This window comes from Schistocerca piceifrons, chromosome 2, assembly GCF_021461385.2.
Source record: "Schistocerca piceifrons isolate TAMUIC-IGC-003096 chromosome 2, iqSchPice1.1, whole genome shotgun sequence".
NCBI lineage: Eukaryota > Metazoa > Arthropoda > Insecta > Orthoptera > Acrididae > Schistocerca > Schistocerca piceifrons.
Window position 1 is genome coordinate 991,773,629 of NC_060139.1, and position 23,497 is coordinate 991,797,125.

At 39.3% G+C, this 23,497-nt stretch overlaps 1 protein-coding gene across 1 annotated transcript in view; it reads left to right on the forward strand.

The window, feature by feature from the left end:
* LOC124776746 (dynein axonemal heavy chain 7-like) overlaps positions 1–23,497 on the forward strand; it is an 881,127-nt gene that overhangs the window by 401,174 nt on the left and 456,456 nt on the right. The window contains 1 exon segment of the mRNA XM_047251871.1: positions 17,992–18,105. Coding sequence (XP_047107827.1) covers positions 17,992–18,105 — 114 coding nt within the window.

Below are 23,497 nucleotides of genomic sequence, written 5' to 3' on the forward strand. Positions count from 1 at the left end.
AACTAAATACATCAACTTTAAAGGGAACAACATCGGGAAACTTACTTTCTACATGCACCTCATATGAGGTCCATCAAGCAGCTGTAGAAATGGGCTGTGATCCTCTGCACTGCAGAGGGATACCTGCTGTATGATGATGTATGATGTAGTAGTTATGAGTACTTGCCTAAAGACACTGACCTGGAATGGCATGCCTATGTTTCCTTACAGCACAGGCTTAATGCCACAGAGAGAGTCATTTTGTTAGCTATGGACTTTAATGAATGCCAGTCAGTAGTTTCTCCCATGCTCTACCCCTGTACACTAAATCTCCTCCACATTGCACATTGGGGTATTGCAAAATGAGGGCAGTAGTCAAGTGTCATGTGTATTGGGCAGGGATTGACATTGCCATTGAACCCACCATCCTGCAATGTGATGCCTGCACCCACAACTGGTCAGGTCCAGCACAACATTTCAACCTTTTGGCTATGTTCTTGACCATCCCTTGCAAAGAATGCATGGTGATTTTGCTGGCCCAGTCAGGAGGGCAATGTCATTGCTAGTCGTTGATGCCTCTCTAACTTTCCACATGGCACACAGATGGCTGCAACTATTACAGCAGCTACTATCCATGACCTCTCCACCACATTTGCAATGGAGGGGTGCCAGGGAGGGGGGGGGGGGGGCACATTCCACCTTGGTGTCTGACAAAGGCTCTCTGTTCATGCCACCTGTGTTTCAGCATTGAGCACCTGACCTGCACCCACATATATGAGGGTTGGAACTTTAATAGTGGCAACTATTGATTTACAACTCGTACAAAATAGATACATGTTTCAAAGTTTTACTGACCTTCAAAGTAGTCACCAGCATTGTGTATAACCCATTGCCAGTGATGTAGAAGTCGTACGATTCTCTTAGCAGTGCCAGTTGTGTTGACAGTTCAAGCGTCGTGGTCTATTGCCCAACAAATATATTAGCCCTTGTGAGTTCAACTCGATTTCTAAACTGAAGGAATCACTTTACGACATTTGCTTCAGAACTGCTACAAATTTGTCAGGCAATAGACAGCACTACTCAAACTGTCAACACAACTGGCACTGCTAAGAGAATCCTCTGACTTCCACATCGCTGGCAATGGGTTATACACAATGCTCGTGACTACTTTGAAGGTTTGTAAAACTTTGAAACATATATCTGTTTTGTACAAGCTGTAAATAAATAGTTGCCACTATTAAAGTTCCAACCCTCAGATATAGTGCATCCAGTTGAAAAGCACAGCCGGTGGTCAGGACATTCACAATGCAAATGCAAAAAGTAATTACCACACCTGACGCTGGGGAAGCACTCACCACCTTCCTTGCCACCTACTTGTCCACGTAACGATGCTGAAATTTTATTTGGGTGCAGACTCCACACCATGTTCAATCTGCTGTGCTCATCTCAGTGAGCTTACAACCCCTGTCCACAGTTTTGCTGCACGGGCTTCAACTTCTGGACTCATGTTTTCAGCCAAAACCGTGGGTGGACGCAGGACATCAAGGTTGGAATTACAGATGTTTGAGATTGCGACTAGTCAGGAGCAGCTTGTCTGGCATCGGAATCAGCTCTGGCTGCAACATGATGTACCCTCCTGCGCCGTTTCCCCTCTAATGTCAACTGGGCATGACCTCCACAACCACTCCAGGGACAAGCAACCTGCCTCTTACCACTACAGTCTCTGCCCTAATGTTAGTCATTGACAGGAATGTGATAATGACTGGCAATGGGAGTCTATAGAGATGGAACTACTTCCTGCCCCTGTGGTGCTTCTAGCTCCAACCCTCACCAGTGTTGACCCCTCCCCTTATCACTGACAGAGGTTAAGTGTTTTGAGCCTGTGGTGCTCATGGTGGCTGAACCATTGGTCCTATCTCCATCACATCCTGGCACCCACTCCCCTGCAGGCTGGCCTAGCTGTGTCCCAGATCCTGTTGATTGGCCGGTCTCCCCTTGAAGGCACCACTTTCTAACCCAGCCAGGAGTCTCTGGTGGGTATTCCTGTATCACTTTCTCCCCTTCCTTGGTGAAGTTGATTCAGGCCGGAGTGTATTGGCCCCAAGTGGCAGTTAAGGGTGGAAGGGGTTTGGTATCCAATGGTGTTATGGGTTTCCAACCTAGCCCAAGTGTTGAAGGGAGAACACATTACTGATACTCAGGCTAGCCTGCCTGGGAAATCGATAACACCATTGTGTACCAAACCCCTCCCACCCTTACTGGCACTAGGGATCAAAACACCCTGGCCTGAGCCACCTTCACCAAGGAATGGGGGACAGTGATGCAGGAATACTGCCAGAGGCTTCTGGCTGGGTTAGAAAGTGGTGTCTTCAGAGGGAGACCTACATGAAGTGCAGCAGCTGTGGCAATCATGCCAGGTTGTGGTGCCTCTGACAAGTGTTTTCCATGTAATAACTTAGCCTGGCTCTTGCTAGACAGTCTCTCACTGGTCTCTGAAGCCTGTAATTATTCACCGTTGATTAGTAGAGTCTCGATGTTGCCTGATTTATGTTTGTGGTTTGGATCACTCCCTGGATTGTTGTATACACTTGAGATAACTTTGATACATTCTGAACTTATGTTGTTTATCTGTTTGCTTTGTAAAATCAGCTGTCATTTACCACTGGAATTGGCTCTTTCATTCTGCCATCTCTGTGTTACCACCAGTGTGATTTGCCACAAACTGTGTTCTACCTATGGTGAGCACGACAGAAAATGTGGCCCAAGAGCCATCTCTTATACTTTCATGTATGAGCTGTACCTAGTTTCCATTCTCTGTCCTCTGTAGGTATAGGACATGCATAGTGAAATGACATGTATCAATAATTCTGACTGGCACCATTGCAACATGCACAGATTCAGCTGAGATCAATACTGTTTCTTTTCCTACATTAACTTACCTCTCAGCTCTGTTAATGTGTGGCCAATCATAATCCCAAAATAAGTTGGCAAAGGTCACATTGGTGCCATAACTAAGGGTGCCTATCATTTCCAGATCACCACCTAAATTATTAGGTACTATTCATGTCCAAAGTGTTTTCCAACTCCAGTAACTATCTCCTCTTTTGCCCTCCTTTGTAAAATCCTAATTAAAGACACTAAGTTCTCGCCCTCCCTTTTCACTGCACCTAGTTTGAATGCACCGGCAGCTTATTACAATACCCATTGATTTCCCTAAAATGGAGGCATACATTTCATTCTTGGCTACTACCTATCTGCAGTATTTTCTTCTTGCTAACATTCTGAACTCTCCTAGGCTTCTTGCTTATGATTGTAGTGTGCTGCTCATTTCCTGTTCCTAGTGCTATCTAAGGTTCTTCTCTGCTTAAGTCTCAAACTGTTTGACACTGTTTCCAGTGTTTATGATGAAATTATCAGATCATGTTCTTGTCCTACCTTCCTTCCTAACAGCTGGTAAATTCTAACCATCCTCCTTCCATCTGTCCGCCTTGATCCTGATTAGTCCCTTCTGTGCTTCCTCTGACTGTACATGAATGGCACAGACTTTCCTTTCCTGTTCCTCCATCAAACAGTTATTGTTGCACACTATAGTTCCATGACATAGCATTTCAAATTTTCATCTGTTCTTCCCACTATATCCCACCCCTCCACCTGTGGTAAGATTTAGAGTAGAAAGAGTACAGATAACACAAACCTCAAATAAAGCTAAGCTTTGGTGAATAACTTACCTAATATGTATCAATGACTTCCCAAGCTACAGAATGGGACCATGTGAATAATAACCAAAAATAGAATTCAGGCTCATTGTAAAGATCTATTCAAAACAATGGGGATGCTATCTGCACTGTATGAGTACATTTACCAGTCACTTATGCCTATAAAAAACTCCCTTGACAATTACTGCACAAATGATTCTAACTAAATTTACATTTGCCAAGAAAGAAGAAACCTAAAACTCAAAACATCTTTGTCTATAATGGAATAAAGTTGTGCATTTAATTGCCCAAGGAGATTAACGATATTACTCAAACTTATTTAAAAGACAGTTAAAAGTATCTGTTGAGCAATATGCTGTATACAGTGTAGGACTACATTGATAACCCAGAGTAGGGTTTCAGTAAAAAATGTAATACAACTAATTAATAATAAAACACCTCTGTCATTTCACAGCACATTATTGCACCATAATGTTCATTTGTATTTTCTAGAAAACTATACACCAAGGCTCTGCAATCAATAATACCAGGTGATCAAAAAGTCAGTATAAATTTGAAAACTGAAGAAATCATGGAATAATGTAGATAGAGAGGTACAAATTGACACACATACTTGGAATGACATGGGTTTTTTTTTAGAACCAAAAAAATACAAAAGTTCAAAAAATGTCCGACAGATGGCGCTTCATCTGATCAGAATAGCAATAATTAGCATAACTAAGTAAGACAAAGCAAAGATGATGTTCTTTAGAGGAAATGCTCAATATGTCCACCATCATTCCTCAACAATAGCTGTAGTCAGGGAATAATGTTGTGAACAGCACTGTAAAGCATGTCCGGAGTTATGGTGAGGCATTGGCGTCATATGTTGTCTTTCAGCATCCCTAGAGATGTCAGTCGATCACGATACACTTGCGACTTCAGGTAACCCCAAAGCCAATAATCGCACGGACTGAGGTCTGGGGACCTGGAAGGCCAAGCATGACGAAAGTGGCAGCTGAGCACACGATCATCACCAAACGACACGCGCAAGAGATTTTTCACGCGTCTAGCAATATGGGGTTGAGCGCCATCCTGCATAAACATCATACATTCCAGCAGGTGTGTATCAGCCAGGCTGGGGGTGATGCGACCCTGTAAAATATTGGCATACCTCTCACCCATCACGGTAGCAGTTACAAAACCAGAATCAAGCATTTCCTCGAAGAAAAACGGCTCATTAATGGTAGATGTGGTAAATCCAACCCATACCGTGACTTTCTCGTCATGCAGTGAAGTTTCCACGACAGTTGTAGGGTTTTCGGTAGCCCAAATTCTGCAGTTGTGGGCATTGACAGACCCTCGGAGCGTGAAATGAGCTTTGTCGGTCCACAACATGTTACTCAACCAATTATCATCTTCCACCATCTTTTGAAACTCCCTCACTGCAAATACCCTCTGCTTCACTAAATCGTCAGGTAACAGTTCATGATGCCGATGGATTTTGTACGGATAGCATTGGAGGGTACGCCTCAGTGCCAAACAAACAGTAGTGTATGGAATGCCGTTGCGACGTTCAACTGCACGAGTGCTGACTTCCCCATGCATAGACGAACCCGCTACTGTCTCCATGTCTTCCTGAACTGTCTCAGCAGCATTATGCCTTGTGGTCAGTTGGCCACTACGGGGTCTATCATCTAAACAATCCGTGGCTTCGAACTTTGAAATCATTCTCACCACAGCTGCATTTGTCAACAGACCTTTATCCATTTGAATCCCCTTCCTATGGTGATAGGAATGTAACGCTGAACTAGCACATTCCCCATTCTGATAATACAGCTTCACTAAAAGCGCCTTTTCAGGTAACATCAACATGCTGCGACTGCTGGCACATCTGATTCTCTCTCTCATTACAGCTCGTTTCATACACGATTGTCATGCACAGTCACTGACATTCTGCTGTCCAGCGCCATCTGTCGGACATTTTGTGAACTTTTTTTTTTTTTTTTTTTTTTTTTTTTTTTTTGTTCTAATAAAACCCCATGTCATTCCAAGCGTGTGTGTCAATTTTTACCTCTCCATCTACATTATTCCGTGGTTTATTAAGTTTTCAAATTTATACTGACTTTTTGATCACCCGGTAAATAAAAAAATTGTCTTCTTTTTGATTTCAACACCGAATTCATTGTGGAAGGATGCTAATGGAGGATGGAGGCTCTAATCTGCATCCAGCCATCTTGATGTAGATTTCTTGTGGTTTTCCTAAGTTACTTCACAGAAGTGCCAATGGTTTCTACAGTAAGGCCATGGCCAACTAACTGTCCTACCCATGTCAAACTAGACCAGTATGTAATGCCTGTATATCTGAATTACACATTTTCTTGTTGTGTAACTGTAATAACATGACCATCGAATAAACTCATAAAAATGATCCATTACTGAATAAAACTACCACTACTAATACTAAATACTGCAATTGAAGTGTCAGTGAGAATGGTTTTGTAGGTGTTAGGTACTATCAGAAGAATACAAGATATTGCATATATTACATCATGATTTAAAGTATGTTATAAATGGTGACACAAATGAAACATATATGACTTTCTGCAGTTTACCTTTTCCATGATTTTCTACTGTCTCCTTTGTCTGCTGCCTCACTGTCTTAATGCTTACTTACTGCGAAGTCTTATCATTCTTCTTTCTGTGACACATGGCAATGATGCACTTACTAAGACATTAATTTGTGGTTAGGAGAAACTGCAATAAAACCACAGTGTAAAATTTTGATCTTAGGATTTTCCTAACATGACTTGTCATCTCTGTTGGTTCTAAAATCTGTAAAAGAGGAAACAAAAACATTCTGAAGAGTGTTTTCTCTCCCTAGCTGTCTTTTCATTTCACTTTTCATGTTTGATCCATATTATTCCTCTCTGTCTATTTTCATTTTAGTTTTACATTTTCAGAATAGATCTGCTTATGCTTTACATTCACACTAAATGGTTGTGACTCCCAAACTTGCTTAATTGGTAATTTTGTAACAAAATCACTCAACAAGGATGTGGAACATGTAAAAAGAAATGGGAACACATTTAATACCATATTACTCATGAAATTGTGAATATGAACATATTAAAGTATGTAAAACATAATTACCTGGTTATTATAGTCACCATAATCAGAAGAAAAAAGTTACGCTACTTACTTACATACTAATCATATTAACTCACTGAAAGATGTGCAGAAGGCAAACAATATAATTGATGGAATAAATAACATATTAAAATGAAGGAAATACATTGCCTTAATGCCATTTTTCTGAATAAAATCATCTAGAGTGTTTTACCCATTAGTGCCCACATTATTATCTTTTTACGTTTATCACTTTTCGCTTGTTTGCTACGTTGAGAAAAGCATTTCAAGTGAAAAAGCAGTTTTTACCTTTCTAGTTTTAATATGATGTGTCAACATATATGTGATTGTAGTAGTGTTCAGAACAAAACATATGAGGGCTTGCTGAAAATTAATACCTCTGCATTTTTTATGTGAAAACTCTTAAAGATTTTTAAATAAATCAAATATTATTAAAATTCTACATCTTTATTCTTCATGTTTACATATTTGTATTACTGCCACTAGAGGGCTCTGAATTGTAGCGTGTATCATGGTGGTGTCTAATGTAACGATGTTGGTGGTCGAGAAACAGCATGCTGTAATCGAGTTTCGAGTCCAAAGAGTTTGTACATACATGGAACACCTTCTGCTTCAGTGTGCCAATGCCAGACCATACATGAGCACTATGACATGTGGAACAATCCAGTGCCTTGGGTTCACTGTCATTGATCATGATGCCCCCTGTCCTGACATGGTCCCATTCAATTTTCATCTCCGTCCTTCAAGGACTTCACTTTGATAGTGATGAAGCAGTGCAAGCAGAGGAGACGTTGTGGCTCCATCAACAAAGTCAAATGTTCTACAGTGACAGTATCAACAAACTGGACTTTCATTTTGAGGTATTGTTTATTGCTAGAGTGACTATGGTGAGAAATAAATATGTAGATATGAAGAATAAAGATGTAGAATGTTAATAGAATTTGTTTAATTTAAAAAAAGCTATGTGAATTATCACACAAAAAATTTGGAGGCATTGTGTTCCAACATACCTTCATACATTTATATCAACAGGTTTCATACTTTTGTACCAAAAGACAGAAACATCACATGATGATGTTAAGGTTATAGAAAAAAATGTTTGCATTCTGTTACCAAGTTGTTCCCAATAGTGGATTGCACCTGATGCCAACTAGCACAGGAATGAAAGAACTGATGTTCAACATTGCTGAAATAAGCATAACAAGTTAAAATAAGCATAACAAGTTAATTAAATTCTGAAGGTGGCAGGGGTAAAATACAGGGAGCGAAAGGCTATTTACAATTTGCACAGAAACAAGATGGCAGTTATAAGAGTCGAGGGACATGAAAAGCAGTGGTTGGGAAGGGAGTGAGACAGGGTTGTAGCCTCTCCGCGATGCTACTCAATCTGTATATTGAGCAAGCAGTAAAGGAAACAGAAGAAAAGTTTTGAGTAGGTATTAAAATCCATGGAGAAGAAATAAAAACTTTGAGGTTCGCCGATGACATTGTAATTCTGTCAGAGACAGCAAAGGACTTGGAAGAGCAGTTGAACGGAATGGACAGTGTCTTGAAAGGAGGGTATAAGATGAACATCAACAAAAGCAAAACGAGGATAATGGAATGTAGTTGAATTAAGTCGAGTGATGCTGAGGGAATTATGTTAGGAAATGAGACACTTAAAGTAATAAAGGAGTTTTGCTATTTGGGGAGCAAAATAACTCATGATGGTCGAAGTAGAGTGGATATAAAATGTAGACTGGCAATGGCAAGGAAAGCGGTTCTCAAGAAAAGTAATTTGTTAACATCGAGTATTGATTTAAGTGTCAGGAAGTCGATTCTGCAAGTATTTGTATGGAGTGTAGCCATGTATGGAAGTGAAACATGGACGATAAGTAGTTTAGACAAGAAGAGAATAGGAGCTCTTGAAATGTGATGCTATAGAAGAATGCTGAAGATTAGATGGGTAGGTCGCATAACTATTGAGGAGGTATTGAATAGAATTGGGGAGAAGAGAAATTTGTGGCACAACTTGACTAGAAGAAGGGATCAGTTGGTAGGACATGTTCTGAGGCATCAAGGGATCACCAATTTAGTACTGGAAGGCAGGGTGGAGGGTAAAAATTGTAGAGGGAGACCAAGAGATGAATGCACTAAGCAGATTCAGAATGATGTAGGCTGCAGTAGGTACTGGCAGATGAAGAAGCTTGCACAGGATGGAGTAGCATGGAGAGCTGCATCAAGCCAGTCTCAGGACTGAAGACCACAACTAAAACAACAACAAGTTAATTATGTACCATTAATCTGAATCTGGGCACTAATGGTTTAAAATAGATCATTTCAGTATAGGTTTTATTGAAATTGACACTGAACATTGTTTTACAAGTTCTAAGTGTTGAGCTTCTAGTAGCAGTGATTTAAGAAAAAATAGTGAACAGCTATATAATAAAGATCTGTGAGGATCATTGAGAAAGTAACTTCAATTTCATTTAAAAAATTTAAAAAATAAATGAAAGCCCACGGACAAGTCTAGTGTGAGCAGGACTCACACTCTGTAGATTTCCTACAAACTTAATTATGTACATAGATAATAGTAATAATAATAATAATAATAATAATAATAATAAACCCCGTGGAGGCCCGGGAAAAGAATAGGCCTCTGGTATGTTCTGCCAGCCGTAAAAGGCGATGAAAAGAACAAACCACTAATAGTGCTAATCCCCCTTTTAGTGGGATTAGTTGGTTCAGGACAGAACTAATGAAGCCTCGGACAAGCACTGTCATGGTCGGGGACACTGGTTGAACCCTATGCCCGTCCACAATGGTAGCGACACTGCTAGCCATACGGAAAATCATTTAAATCCTAATAGAGGTGTTTTACAGGATATGCTTCCTGCAACCGCTCTAGAAGAAAACAAAGACAGAGAATGTGATGGTCAGATGAAGTTAACCGACACCTCATGTTCTGTTATTACCAAGCAACAAACTTAGGAACCAACACAACCAGATGCAGATCACAAGTATACACAACATTTATTACCAGATACCCAGAATTAAAATTTTTAACAGAACAACAACTAGCTGGTCAGATCCGTGTAATAATAAAAAATAACAGGATACCCTAGTCAGAATTAGAAAACATCAAACAACAAGTACAACAAATATTGAAACAAAATAATGTGCAATCAGAAGACGAAGAAAATACAGTAATGGACTCAAACATCACAGAGCAAACAAACAAAGAGCAACACACATCAATTAAACAATCAGAGGAAAACGAAATCTTAAGACAGCCACCAGAACAAGAACAAATAGAACACGAAGTGACACACATGTTAGATATAGAAGAAAAATTTCAGCGGTCATATATCGAATACACAGACACAAATACAGACATTAGACTATTCTTGCATAGACCACCAAATAACCCACAAGTTGAAACAACAATAACAACTATCAACACAATCATACACAACAAAATAAATGAAAATACAACTGTGGAAGAGTTACAACTACTGGTTTATATAGGAGCACTCACTACACTAAATATACACACTAGGCAGAGATCAGAACCAACCAACACACAGAAGAAACCCACAAAACCAGCATGGCAACACAGGCTGCAGATCAGAATAGAAAAACTGAGAAAAGACATTGGACAGCTAACACAATTCATAAGACATGAAATATCAGACAAAAAACGAAAAAGTTTAGGTAAAATCTCACAAGAAGCGATAGAGCAATTAGATGAAAAGAAGCAGAAATTACAAACGTTGGCCAAACGACTTAGAAGATATAAAAAAAGTGAAAATAGAAGGAAACAAAACCAACCATTCAACACAAACCAAAAGAAATTTTACCAAACAATAGATAACACACACATTAAAATAGACAATCCACCAAACATAACAGACATGGAACACTTCTGGAGCAATATATGGTCAAACCTGGTACAACATAAGAGACATGTACGGTGGATACAAGCAGAAACAGACACATACAAGATGATACCACAAATGCCTGAAGTGATAATTTTGTAACATGAAGCCACCTGAACAGTTAATTTTACGCACAATTGGAAAGCCCCTGGAAAAGATAAACTAGCAAATTTCTGGCTAAAGTAGTTCACCTCAACACATTCACATCTAACTAAATTATTTAACATATCTAAAAACAAAGATGATGTGACTTACCAAATGAAAGTGCTGGCAGGTCGACAGACACACAAACAAACACAAACATACACACAAAATTCAAGCTTTCGCAACAAACTGTTGCCTCATCGGGAAAGAGGGAAGGAGAGGGAAAGACAAAAGGATGTGGATTTTAAGGGAGAGGGTAAGGAGTCATTCCAATCCTGGGAGCGGAAAGACTTACCTTAGGGGGAAAAAAGGACGGGTATACACTCGCACACACACACATATCCATCCACACATATGGTATATGTGTGGATGGATATGTGTGTGTGTGCGAGTGTATACCCGTCCTTTTTTCCCACATATGGTATATGTGTGGATGGATATGTGTGTGTGTGCGAGTGTATACCCGTCCTTTTTTCCCCCTAAGGTAAGTCTTTCCGCTCCCGGGATTGGAATGACTCCTTACCCTCTCCCTTAAAACCCACATCCTTTCGTCTTTCCCTCTCCTTTCCTCTTTCCTGATGAGGCAACGGTTTGTTGCGAAAGCTTGAATTTTGTGTGTATGTTTGTGTGTCTGTCGACCTGCCAGCACTTTCATTTGGTAAGTCACATCATCTTTGTTTTTAGATAAATTTTTCCTACGTGGAATGTTTCCCTCTATTATAACCATATCATAAATTATTTAACAGTTACATTTCAGACCCATAAACAGTCCCTGATACACTTACACATGGAATAACTTATCTGAAACCTAAAGATCAAGCAGACATAGCAAACCCAGCAAAATATCACCCCATAACATGCCTACCAACAATACACAAAATATTAACTTCAGTCATTACACAGAAATTAATGACACATACAACACAGAACAAAATTATAAATGAAGAACAAAAAGGCTGCTGCAAAGGAGCATGGATGTAAAGAGCAACTGATAATAGATGCAGAGGTGACATATCAAGCTAAAACCATACAAAGGTCACTACACTACGCATACATTGATTACCAAAAAGCTTTTGATAGTGTATCCCACTCATGATTACTACAAATATTGGAAATATGCAAAGTAGATCCTAAATTGATACAGTTCCTAAACATAGTAATGAAAAATTGGAAAACCACACTTAATATCCAAACAAATTCAAATAATATCACATCACAACCAATACAGATTAAGCATGGAATATACCAAGGAGACTCATTAAGTCCTTTCTGGTTCCGCCTTGCTCTGAACCCATTATCCAACATGCTAAATAATACAAATTATGGATATAATATTACTGGAACATACCAACACAAAATCACACATTTGCTATACATGGATGATCTAAAACTACTGGCAGCAACAAATCAACAACTCAACCAATTACTAAATATAACAGAAGTATTCTGCAGTAATATAAATATGGCTTTTGGAACAGACAAATGTAAGAAAAATAGCATAGTAAAGGGAAAACACACTAAACAAGAAGATTACATTTTGGATGACCACAGCGACTGCATAGAAGCGATGGAAAAAAAAGATGCCTACAAATATCTAGGATACAGACAAAAAATAGGAATAGATAATACAAATATTAAAGAAGAACTAAAAGAAAAATATAGACATAGACTGACAAAAATACTGAAAATAGAATTGACAGCAAGAAACAAGACAAAAGCCATAAATACTTATGCTATACCCATATTGACCTACTCATTTGGAGTAGTGAAATGGAGTAACACAGACCTAGAAGCACTCAATACACTTACACGGTCACAATGCCACAAATATAGAATACATCACATACATTCAGCAACAGAGAGATTCACATTAAGCAGAAAGGAAGGAGGAAGGGGATTTATCGACATAAAGAAACCTACATTATGGACAGGTAGACAATTTAAGAAAATTCTTCATAGAACGAGCAGAAACTAGCAAAATACACAAAGCAATCACTCATATAAATACATCGGCTACACCATTGCAATTTCATACCCACTTCTACAACCCTTTAGATCACATAACATCAACAGATACAAAGAAAATAAATTGGAAAAAGAAAACACTACATGGCAAGCACCCGTATCATCTAACACAGCCACACATCGATCAACATGGCTACGAAAAGGCAATATATACAGCGAGCTGGAAGGATTCATGATTGCAATACAGGATCAAACAATAAACAACAGATATCACAGCAAGCATATATTAAAGATCCCAATACCACAACAGATAAATGCAGACTTTGCAAACAACAAATAAAAACAGTAGATCACATCACAAGCGGATGTACAATACTAGCAAATACAGAATACACCAGAAGGCAAGACAATGTAGCAAAAATAATACATCAACAACTTGCCATACAACATAAATAAATAAAACAACATGTTCCCACATACAAGCTGTTGTTGTTGTTGTTGTTGTTGTGGTCTTCAGTCCTGAGACTGGTTTGATGCAGCTCTCCATGCTACTCAATCCTGTGCACGCTTCTTCATCTCCCAGTACCTACTGCAACCTACATCCTTCTGAATCTGCTTAGTGTATTCATCTCTTGGTCTCCCTCTACAATTTTTACCCTCCACGCTGCAGCTGCCCTCCAATGCTAAATTTGTGATCCCTTGATGCCTCAGGACATGTCGTACCAACCGATCCCTTCTTCTAGTCAAGTTATGCCACAAACTTCTCTTCTCCTCAATCCTATTCAATACCTCCTCATTAGTTACGTGATCTTCCCACCTAATCTTCAACATTCTTCTGTAGCACCACATTTCAAAAGCTTCTATTCTCTTCTTGTCCAAACTATTTATTGTCCATGTTTCACTTCCATACATGGCTACACTCCATACAAATACTTTCAGAATCGACTTCCTGACACTTAAATCTATACTCGATGTTAACAAATTTCTCTTCTTCAGAAATGCTTTCCTTGCCATTGCCAGTCTACATTTTATATCCTCTCTACTTCGACCATCATGAGTTATTTTGCTCCCCAAATAGCAAAACTCCTTTACTACTTTAAGTGTCTCATTTCCTAATCTAATTCCCTCAGCATCACCCGACTTAATTCGACAACATTCCATTATCCTCGTTTTGCTTTTGTTAATGTTCATCTTATACCCTCCTTTCAAGACACTATCCATTCCATTCAACTGCTCTTCCAAGTCCTTTGCTGTCTCTGACAGAATTACAATGTCATCTGCGAACCTCAAAGTTTTTATTTCTTCTCCATGGATTTTAATAGCTACTCCAAATTTTTCTTTTGTTTCCTTCACTGCTTGCTCAATATACAGATTGAATAACATTGGGGACAGGCTACAACCCTGTCTCACTCCCTTCCCAACCACTGTTTCCCTTTCATACCCCTCGACCCTTATAACTGCCATCTGGTTTCTGTAAAAATTGTAAATAGCCTTTGGCTCCCTGTATTTTACCCCTGCCACCTTCATAAATTGAAAGAGAGTATTCCAATCAACATTGTCAAAAGCTTTCTCTAAGTCTACAAATGCTAGAAACGTAGGTTTGCCTTTCCTTAATCTAGCTTCTAAGATAAGTCGTAGGGTCAGTATTGCCTCACGTGTTCCAACATTTCTACGGAATCCAAACTGATCTTCCCTGAGGTCGGCTTCTATAAGGTTTTCAATTCGTCTGTAAAGAATCCGCGTTAGTATTTTGCAGCCGTGACTTATCAAACTGATAGTTCAGTAATTTTCACATTTGTCAGCACCTGCTTTCTTTGGGATTGGAATTATTATATTCTTCTTGAAGTCTGAGGGTATTTCGCCTGTTTGAAAGATCTTGCTCACCAGATGGTAGAGTTTCGTCAGGACTTGCTCTCCCAAGGGTTTCAGTATTTCTAATGGAATGTTGTCTACTCCCGGGGCCTTATTTCGACTCAGGTCTTTCAGTGCTCTCTCAAACTCTTCACGCAGTATTATATCTCCCATTTCATCTTCATCTACATCCTCTTCCGTTTCCATAATGTTGTCCTCAAGTACATTGCCCTTGTATAGACCCTCTATATACTCCTTCCACCTTTCTGCTTTCCCTTCTTTGCTTAGAACTGGGTTTCCATCTGAGCTTTTGATTTCCATATAAGTGGTTCTCTTTTCTCGAAGGTCTCTTTAATTTTTCTGTAGGCTATATATATCTTACCCCTAGTGAGATAAGCCTCTACAACCTTACATTTGTCCTCTAGCCATGCCTGCTTAGCCATTTTGCACTTCCTTTTTGCCTGCTTCATTTACTGCATTTTTATATTTTCTCCTTTCATCAATTAAATTCAGTATTTCTTCTGTCACCCAAGGATTTCTACTAGCCCTCATCTTTTTACCTACTTGATCCTCTGCTGCCTTCACTACTTCATCCCTCAAAGCTACCCATTCGTCTTCTACTGTATTTCTTTCCCCCATTCCTGTCAATTATTCCCTTATGCTCTCCCTGAAACTCTGTACAACCTCTGGTTTAGTCAGTTTATCCAGGTCCCATCTCCTTAAATTCCCACCTTTTTGCAGTTTCTTCAGTTTTAATCTACAGGTCATAACCAATATTTGTGGTCAGAATCCACATCTGCCCCTGGAAATGTCTTACAATTTAAAACCTGGTTCCTAAATCTCTGTCTTACCATTATACAATCTATCTGAAACCTGTCAGTATCTCCAGGTTTCTTCCATGTATACAGCCTTCTTTCATGATTCTTGAACCAAATGTTAGTTATGATTAAGTTGTGCTCCGTGCAAAATTCTACCAGGCAGCTTCCTCTTTCATTTCTTACCCCCAATCCATATTCACCCACTATGTTTCCTTCTCTCCCTTTTCCTACTGCTGAATTCCAGTCACCCATGACTATTAAATTTTCGTCTCCCTTCACAATCTGAATAATTTCTTTTATTTCATAATACATTTCTTCAATTTCTTCTTCATCTGCAGAGCTAGTTGGCATATAAACTTGTACTACTGTAGTAGGCGTGGGCTTCGTATCTATCTTGGCCACAATAATGTGTTCACTATGCTGTTTGTAGTAGCTTACCCACATTCCTATTTTGCTATTCATTATTAAACCTACTCCTGCATTACCCCTAGTTGATTTTGTGTTTATAACCCTGTAGTCACCTGACCAGAAGTCTTGTTCCTCCTTCCACCAAACTTCACTAATTCCCACTATATCTAACTTCAACCTATCCATTTCCCTTTTTAAATTTTCTAACCTACCTGCCCGATTAAGGGATCTGACATTCCACGCTCCGATCCGTAGAACGCCAGTTTTCTTTTTCCTGATAACGACATCCTCTTGAGTAGTCCCTGCCCAGAGATCCGAATGGGGGACTATTTTACCTCCGGAATATTTTACCCAAAATGGCACCATCATCATTTAATCATACAGTAAAGCTGCATGCCCTCTCAAAAAATTATGGCCGTAGTTTCCCCTTGCTTTCAGCCGTTCGCAGTACCAGCACAAGAAGGCCGTTTTGGTTAGTGTTACAAGACCAGATCAGTCAGTCATCCAGACTGTTGCCCTTGCAACTACTGAAAAGGCTGCTGCCCCTCTTCAGGAACCACACATTTGTCTGGCCTCTCAACAGATACCCCTCCATTGTGGTTGTACCTACGGTACGGCTATCTGTATCGCTGAGGCATGCAAGCCTCCCACCAACGGCAAGGTCCATGGTTCATGACTGCATTGTTTTAGAATCTTAAATTATTTACACTGCCAAGTGACCATACACCTTAGTATTTAACTTAAATTTCAGCTTAATATATCCACCCATTTATCAGAGGAAAAAGGATCCTAACAGATGTACAGACATACACACAGACAGACGACCTTGTGGTCCTACAGGAACTCTGTTTTTACTGTCTGAGGTACCTGAACCTTATAAATAATAAGATTACTGATAATGGAATAAAAGAAAGTACTTGAGCTATAGTGTTTGCTGTAGATGTAAGTATGTCTAGTTTTCTGCAAAACTGCCTCAACTCTGGAGACTAACACTATAGCTTGGAAAGCATTTTTGTATACTTTCTTCATTGAAATTCCCTGTCTGTGATGATAATGATCTGAGGAAAGTGATTTAGGGTTAATGCTGTAAGGCTTAGTGTTTATTTTAGTGAACTGTCTCTTTATTCACTTAGAATTTGTCATAAATCATACACATTAATCACTAATATATCTAAAAAGAAAGATGATGAAACTTACCAAACAAAAGCGCTGGCAGGTCGATAGACACACAAACAAACACAAACATACACACAAAATTCTAGCTTTCGCAACCAATGGTTGCCTCGTCAGGAAAGAGGGAAGGAGAAGGAAAGACAAAAGGATATGGGTTTTAAGGGAGAGGGTAAGGAGTCATTCCAATCCCGGGAGCGGAAAGACTTACGTTAGGGGGAAAAAAGGACAGGTATACACTCGCACACACACACACATATCCATCCACACATACACAGACACAAGCAGACATTTGTAAAGGCAAAGAGTTTGGGCCTTTACAAATGTCTGCTTGTGTCTGTGTATGTGTGGATGGATATGTGTGTGTGTGCGAGTGTATACCTGTCCTTTTTTCCCCCTAAGGTAAGTCTTTCTGCTCCCGGGATTGGAATGACTCCTTACCCTCTCCCTTAAAACCCATATCCTTTTGTCTTTCCTTCTCCTTCCCTCTTTCCTGACGAGGCAACCATTGGTTGCGAAAGCTAGAATTTTGTGTGTATGTTTGTGTTTGTTTGTGTGTCTATCGACCTGCCAGCGCTTTTGTTTGGTAAGTTTCATCATCTTTCTTTTTAGATATATTTTTCCCACGTGGAATGTTTCCCTCTGTTATATTCATAACATTAATCACTAACATATTTATTTTGTACCACAGAATAAAAATTACTTTACATGTGTCCCAAACCACCAGGATTTATCGAAAGAATATAACTTTTTGATACCGTGTCATAGAAAATATAATTTCTTTCTTTTCTTCTTGATGTATTACGTACATTTGTATGGTAGATGAAAATAAATTGATATTATTCTTTGTTTGAATAAAATATAATTAACTTTCTTTCTGGTTATTACTCATAGGTTGAAATAACAAAATTATATGGGATGACAGAATGGCATGAAGACATAAAAACAATTTTGAAACGGACGTGTTCTTCTGATCAGCATGTTGTATTTCTGTTCACAGACTCTCAGGTATGTATCAGATATTTTTCTTCTTAACATACAGTAAATTCCCAGTTATTCAAGTTTATGTGAACTTGAGGCTTCATAGGTAATTTTAAGACATGGATAATCAAAAATGCACAAGTTTTTACCAGAAATTGCTGTTTTATAGTTTTACAAAACATGCTAAATGTCACAGTTAAAGTACACTTCATTACTTCAAGGTCACTTACTGGAAACATACACCTTATTTACAAAGAGTATTTCATATCAGTTGCTTCCAGGAAATAATCAAACTTTAGCTCCTAAGGAAAAGGCTAGGTAAATGTATAAACAGGAAAGTGGCATTTTTTTCCTCTGTGTATACTGCCACAGCATAGCTTGGTAATTTGGCGATAGTCAGGGCTAGTCGCAAAGTTGGTGAGTGCAGGTGCCATGCTACAGATGGAGCTGTTTCCTGAAATGGCATCCCCGATCACCAGATCTCACTCCATGTGACTTTTTTTGTGGGAACACATTAAAGATCTGGTGTATGTACCACCTCTACCATGTGATGTAGCAGACGTCCGGGAGAGAATACGGGAAGCGACTGCCACAGTCGACAATGCCATTCTGGGGTGGGTATGGCAAGAATTCGATTTCCGTATTGACATCTGGCAGGTCACTCAGGGTTTGCATATTCAATGTTTGTACAAAAAACTCTTTCAGAGTTTATCTTCAAAATGCAATATGTATGACATCTGTACAATGTTTAGATCTTGTGCAATGAATAATTGAAACTGTTCCTGGACTTTATGTACACCCTGTACTTCAGACTTTGGTTTCATTTTTTCAAAAACTGTGGAACTATGTACAGATAATCCAGACTGGATTATCTACGCCCTTTTAATTCAGAGCTTACTCAACACCAATAAACCTACCACCCCCAGTTCTTTAAAGAATTGTACTCCAATGATTACTTTGCAAAGGGAGAATGTGTTAAATAGTGTCCTTAAACATGTAAGTGAGAAAGAATTTAGAAAAGATTTGAAATTATGTATAAAGTTCATTGGAAGTCACTAAGTGCTTTCATTATCGAACACTGGAAGAGTGTAATTTGGCTAATTTGTGCTCCATTTTAAGCAAAAGTTTGTTTTTGGCTTCTTTCAGTATTTATGATGTTATGTCTCCTGAAGGATGTGTCAAACAATTATAAATTTTTGCTGCTACGTTCAGTCGTATAAGTGGATACTGTCTGAAAAATGTGTTGCAAATAAGATTAGTATTAAAGAAGTAATAATTTAAGATGTTACTCCTGATGGTGAGGTTTTTCTATATGAACACATTTTGTGGGGGTCTCAGTGATAAAATTTTTTGCAGAGGTTTCAAATTATGTGTTAAGTTTCATGGAAGTCGCCTACTGCTATCATTCTCAAATACTGGGTGAATGAACTCTAGGAAATTGGTTCTTGGGTTTGCATACTGTGCTGATTATGAGATGTACTTGATGAAAACATGGTTATGCGTAATGATGGTGCACAAATGTCTGAGAATTAACGATACTGTTCTATTGATGAACTTGAAGTGACAAAGGGCTTTCAGAAATTGTATTGTCCAACAATTTTCTGCAAAATGCTTTACATTGTTGAAAAGTTTCTTTATTGAGAGGCCGAATCACACTGTTAGTTCTGCATGGAATCTGAATTATATTAAACTTCTTTTCATCGTCCTTCTAAGATGGAGATGTTTTTATGTCCAGGCCAAGAGCCAGCAATTATTTTCTGCAACTGGTAAGAAAACATTTTGAATATAATATTGCAACTTATTCTCTCCCATTTTTCTGGATTTTGCCGTATCAGTTACAAGATTTTTGCAACTGAATGGTTGGTTTTTTATTTTTTTTGGTCATAATTTGCCTGAGTTTCCTGAAGAAAGATATATATTGCTGTGGAAAGAGTAATCCACTGATACACACCTCGGGCACTGTTATATGCTAATGTGTCATAGTATTCACCAGCTGCAAAGTGACTCTCTCTTTCCTAATTTGAAATGATAATGTGCAATTTGCACACAGTTCTTGCTCAAAACCTGGCTGATTTTTAGGAGATAACATAAAGTATCATATCATGTCAGCTATGATTTTATCTATAGTATTGCTCATTAATGATGTGTCCTCTATACATTTACTTGAGGCAGCTTCATAATTTTGCGATTTCCATTTCTGGACAATTTCCTGAAGCTGATTAACTATATTTAAGAAGCCGGTATATTAGTATTGTTCATCTCATTTGCAGTTCAGAGGACCCTGTCTCACAGATCTCCCCTGGTAACAGTAAACTGACTGACATGAGCAGTTTAATATCTTTAGAATAGTTTTTCTTTCACCCTTCTGCAAGTTTCATTTTGGTGCATATTTCATACTTTTTGTAAATCTGTCTTCCATTTGTATAATTTGCATTCAAATTTTATGAAATGAAACCAGCTTTGTGCATTGCCTAACTGTAAGGATTTTCTTCCTCGTCCGTTTAACCAAAACATTTACAGCCTTTCTTTCTGTCACTGAAAACTATTACTGTAATGTTTTCTTTGAGCTAGAAAGGCACTGTCTTTTTGTTTTGGACTTTAGTTAGCACAACAATCATTATTTGAACCACAGTTCAAAGATACGGTAGAGTATTTATGATGTTTCTTCTTTCCTGTTTCCTGAATTTCTAACGAAATGTCGACATCATTCAAATGAAAGTTCAGGAAATTAATTACTAAATAATACATATGTAGTTTTTCAGAAGAAGTGGGTAATTTAAGTTGTATATTACAATCCTCATATTTCATCAGTGCAAGGTTGAAAATGTTGACTGGATTCCACATTATTGTGAAACTCTGGAAGCTGCATGAACACTTATCCTATTAGCAAGCATATATGAAAAAAAAAAAAAAAACAAGGGAAATTAGTTCAGTTTTATTAATTCAGTTTTATCTCCATATTTAACACTTAGCTAATTATTGTGGATATTAAATGAGTTGCAAATTCAAAAATAGTAGATGTTGAAAGTTGTGTCAGAGAAATTATCAGCAGGAACTCAAATTCACCTTACAAATTATGAATGCATCATGTGGTGTTATCTTTTTACTGACTCACCATCAAACAAGACTATGCACCTGCCATATTGCATGTACACAGTGTGCTACAGCTATGGTAGGCGTGTACATTCCTCCAGCTGTCTGGCAAGCTGTGAATTTGTTGTTTTTCAATATAAAAAAAAGAAAAATACTTGAATTGCATCTTAGCAGCTAAAATTTTGACAAAGTGTTCCTTTAGGTGTTTGCTTCCTGTGTACAAAATTTCAGGACTTGTTTTGACATGTCGGATTGGACTGTTCCTTTGTGCGGTAACCATAATATTCTCCTTGACAAACTGAGGTTTTATGGAATTTATGGTACAGGAAACCAGTGGATAATGGTGTATGTAACTAAAAGTAAACAGAATGTAATATTTAATAATTCAACCAGTGTAAGCAGGGGAAATTTTTCTGGCTGGGTCGAAATCTCTTATAGGGTTCCAGAAGCATCAAACTCAAATCCACTATTGTTTCTCGTATTTGTTAATGACCTTTTGTCTAAAATACAAGAAGCGTAATTATTCCATTTTAATATGACACTAGTTTGTAATCAATCCAAATACACATACAGCAACAGCAGAATTTGCAAATACTTTTCTTAAAAGTATTATTGAGTGTTTTTCTGTGAATAATCTTACTATTTATTTAAAAAAGATACAACATATTCAGTTCTGCACATCTGGAAGTACTCCACCAGTGATATGTATAACACATGGTGAGTAAATAATCACTAGGGTACAAACGTCCAGATTTTTAAGTGTTCCATATTAATGAGAATTTAAACTATCAAAACACATTTTGTAGCTCCTAAACAAACTTATTTCAGGCACATTTGCAGTTGGAATCATTCCAAATCATGGGTAGAGACAAATCAGTAAGTTGACATATTTTGAGTATTTTTATTCAGTAATGTCATATGGAGTAATGTTCTGGGGCAACTCAGCTTTAAGAAATAAAGTGTTGATTACTCAGAAATTTGCTGTAAGACTAATATGTGGTGCTCACCCATGATCATCTTGCAGAACACTGTAAGGGCCCGGGCATCATGAGTACTGACTGATCCCACAATATATTTATTCACTTATGAAGTTTGTAGTGAATAATCCACTGCAGTTCAAGAGGAATGGTGGTTGTAGTAACACTGTTCACGTTTTCCGTCGCACTTCACTTAGCGTAGACCGGGACTGTGTCCTAGGCATGCCCGATGTCAACTGAATGGGCACGGCCCGTGCTGCCTGAGTTGTTGTTGTTGTTGTTGTTTTTGTTGTTGTTCCGCCAGCAGAGGTCACGTCCGAATTCTTGCATGCTTTCTGGTGGACGGGACTCTACTTGCGGCAACTACCGTCTGTGACGCGCCGTGCCAACGTGCGCCTCCCGCGATCTGTCTGATGGCTACTGCACTCCTCCTCCTTCGGGGGGTGAAGCCACTGTGATCCACTGCGTTGGAAGGTGGAGTGTTGGGTAGGAGCGATGACCTCCACGTCCGTCGGAAGGCTAGAGTTGAGGGGATCTGCCAACCCTCGAGTCGGAACCTTCGAATACAGCTGGAAGTGACCCACACAAAGAGGCCCCCGTCGTCCCACCACCGGAGCCCGGGACAGAATGGGAGACAAGCCGTCGATTTCCTTTCCTGATCCACCTCGGGAGGGGCAAGACCCAGTTGCGGGGACGATGGGGAAGGGACGACCACAGGTGAACCAGCCTCCTGAGAAACCGAGCCTGCAAGGGGGGCCGGCTCTCGTTGGGGCATCTCTAACAATGGTGATGCCAGTGCTGGAGCTACTGGAGGCTACCAAGGCTGAGAACCATCGCAGTGCGGCGGAGTCACGTTGGGGAGAGGCGGTAACGTCTTCTGAAAAACCAACACGGGTGCCGGGAATGGGGAAGCTGGTGCCTGAGTAGTCGGAGGGTGGGTGCTCAAACATGGATGTAGCTGATTTTGGTGATGACGTACCTCCCGGTCCCCCGCCCGCAAGGTATAGAGCCGGCGGCCATTTCGGCGCAGGACCACCACTGGTATCCAACATGGATTGTGACCAAACCCACGTGCCCAGACTGACATACCCAGTGGAAAGCCAGGTACTCCATTTTGCGAACACTGGCGAGGACCAGGCTGGAGGAGGTGCAGCAGAGTCCTAGGTTGGCGCCCGTGGAGGAGCTCTGCGGGGCTGTGTTCTTCCATTGGTGTGGTCCTGTATGCCGCCAGGAAAAACGTCAATGCCTCCTCTGCAGGAAATTCATGCACATAGTTTTTCATCTGCATCTTAAATGTGCGCATCATGTGCTCGGCTTCCCCATTCGATTGTGGATGAAAGGGGGTAGAG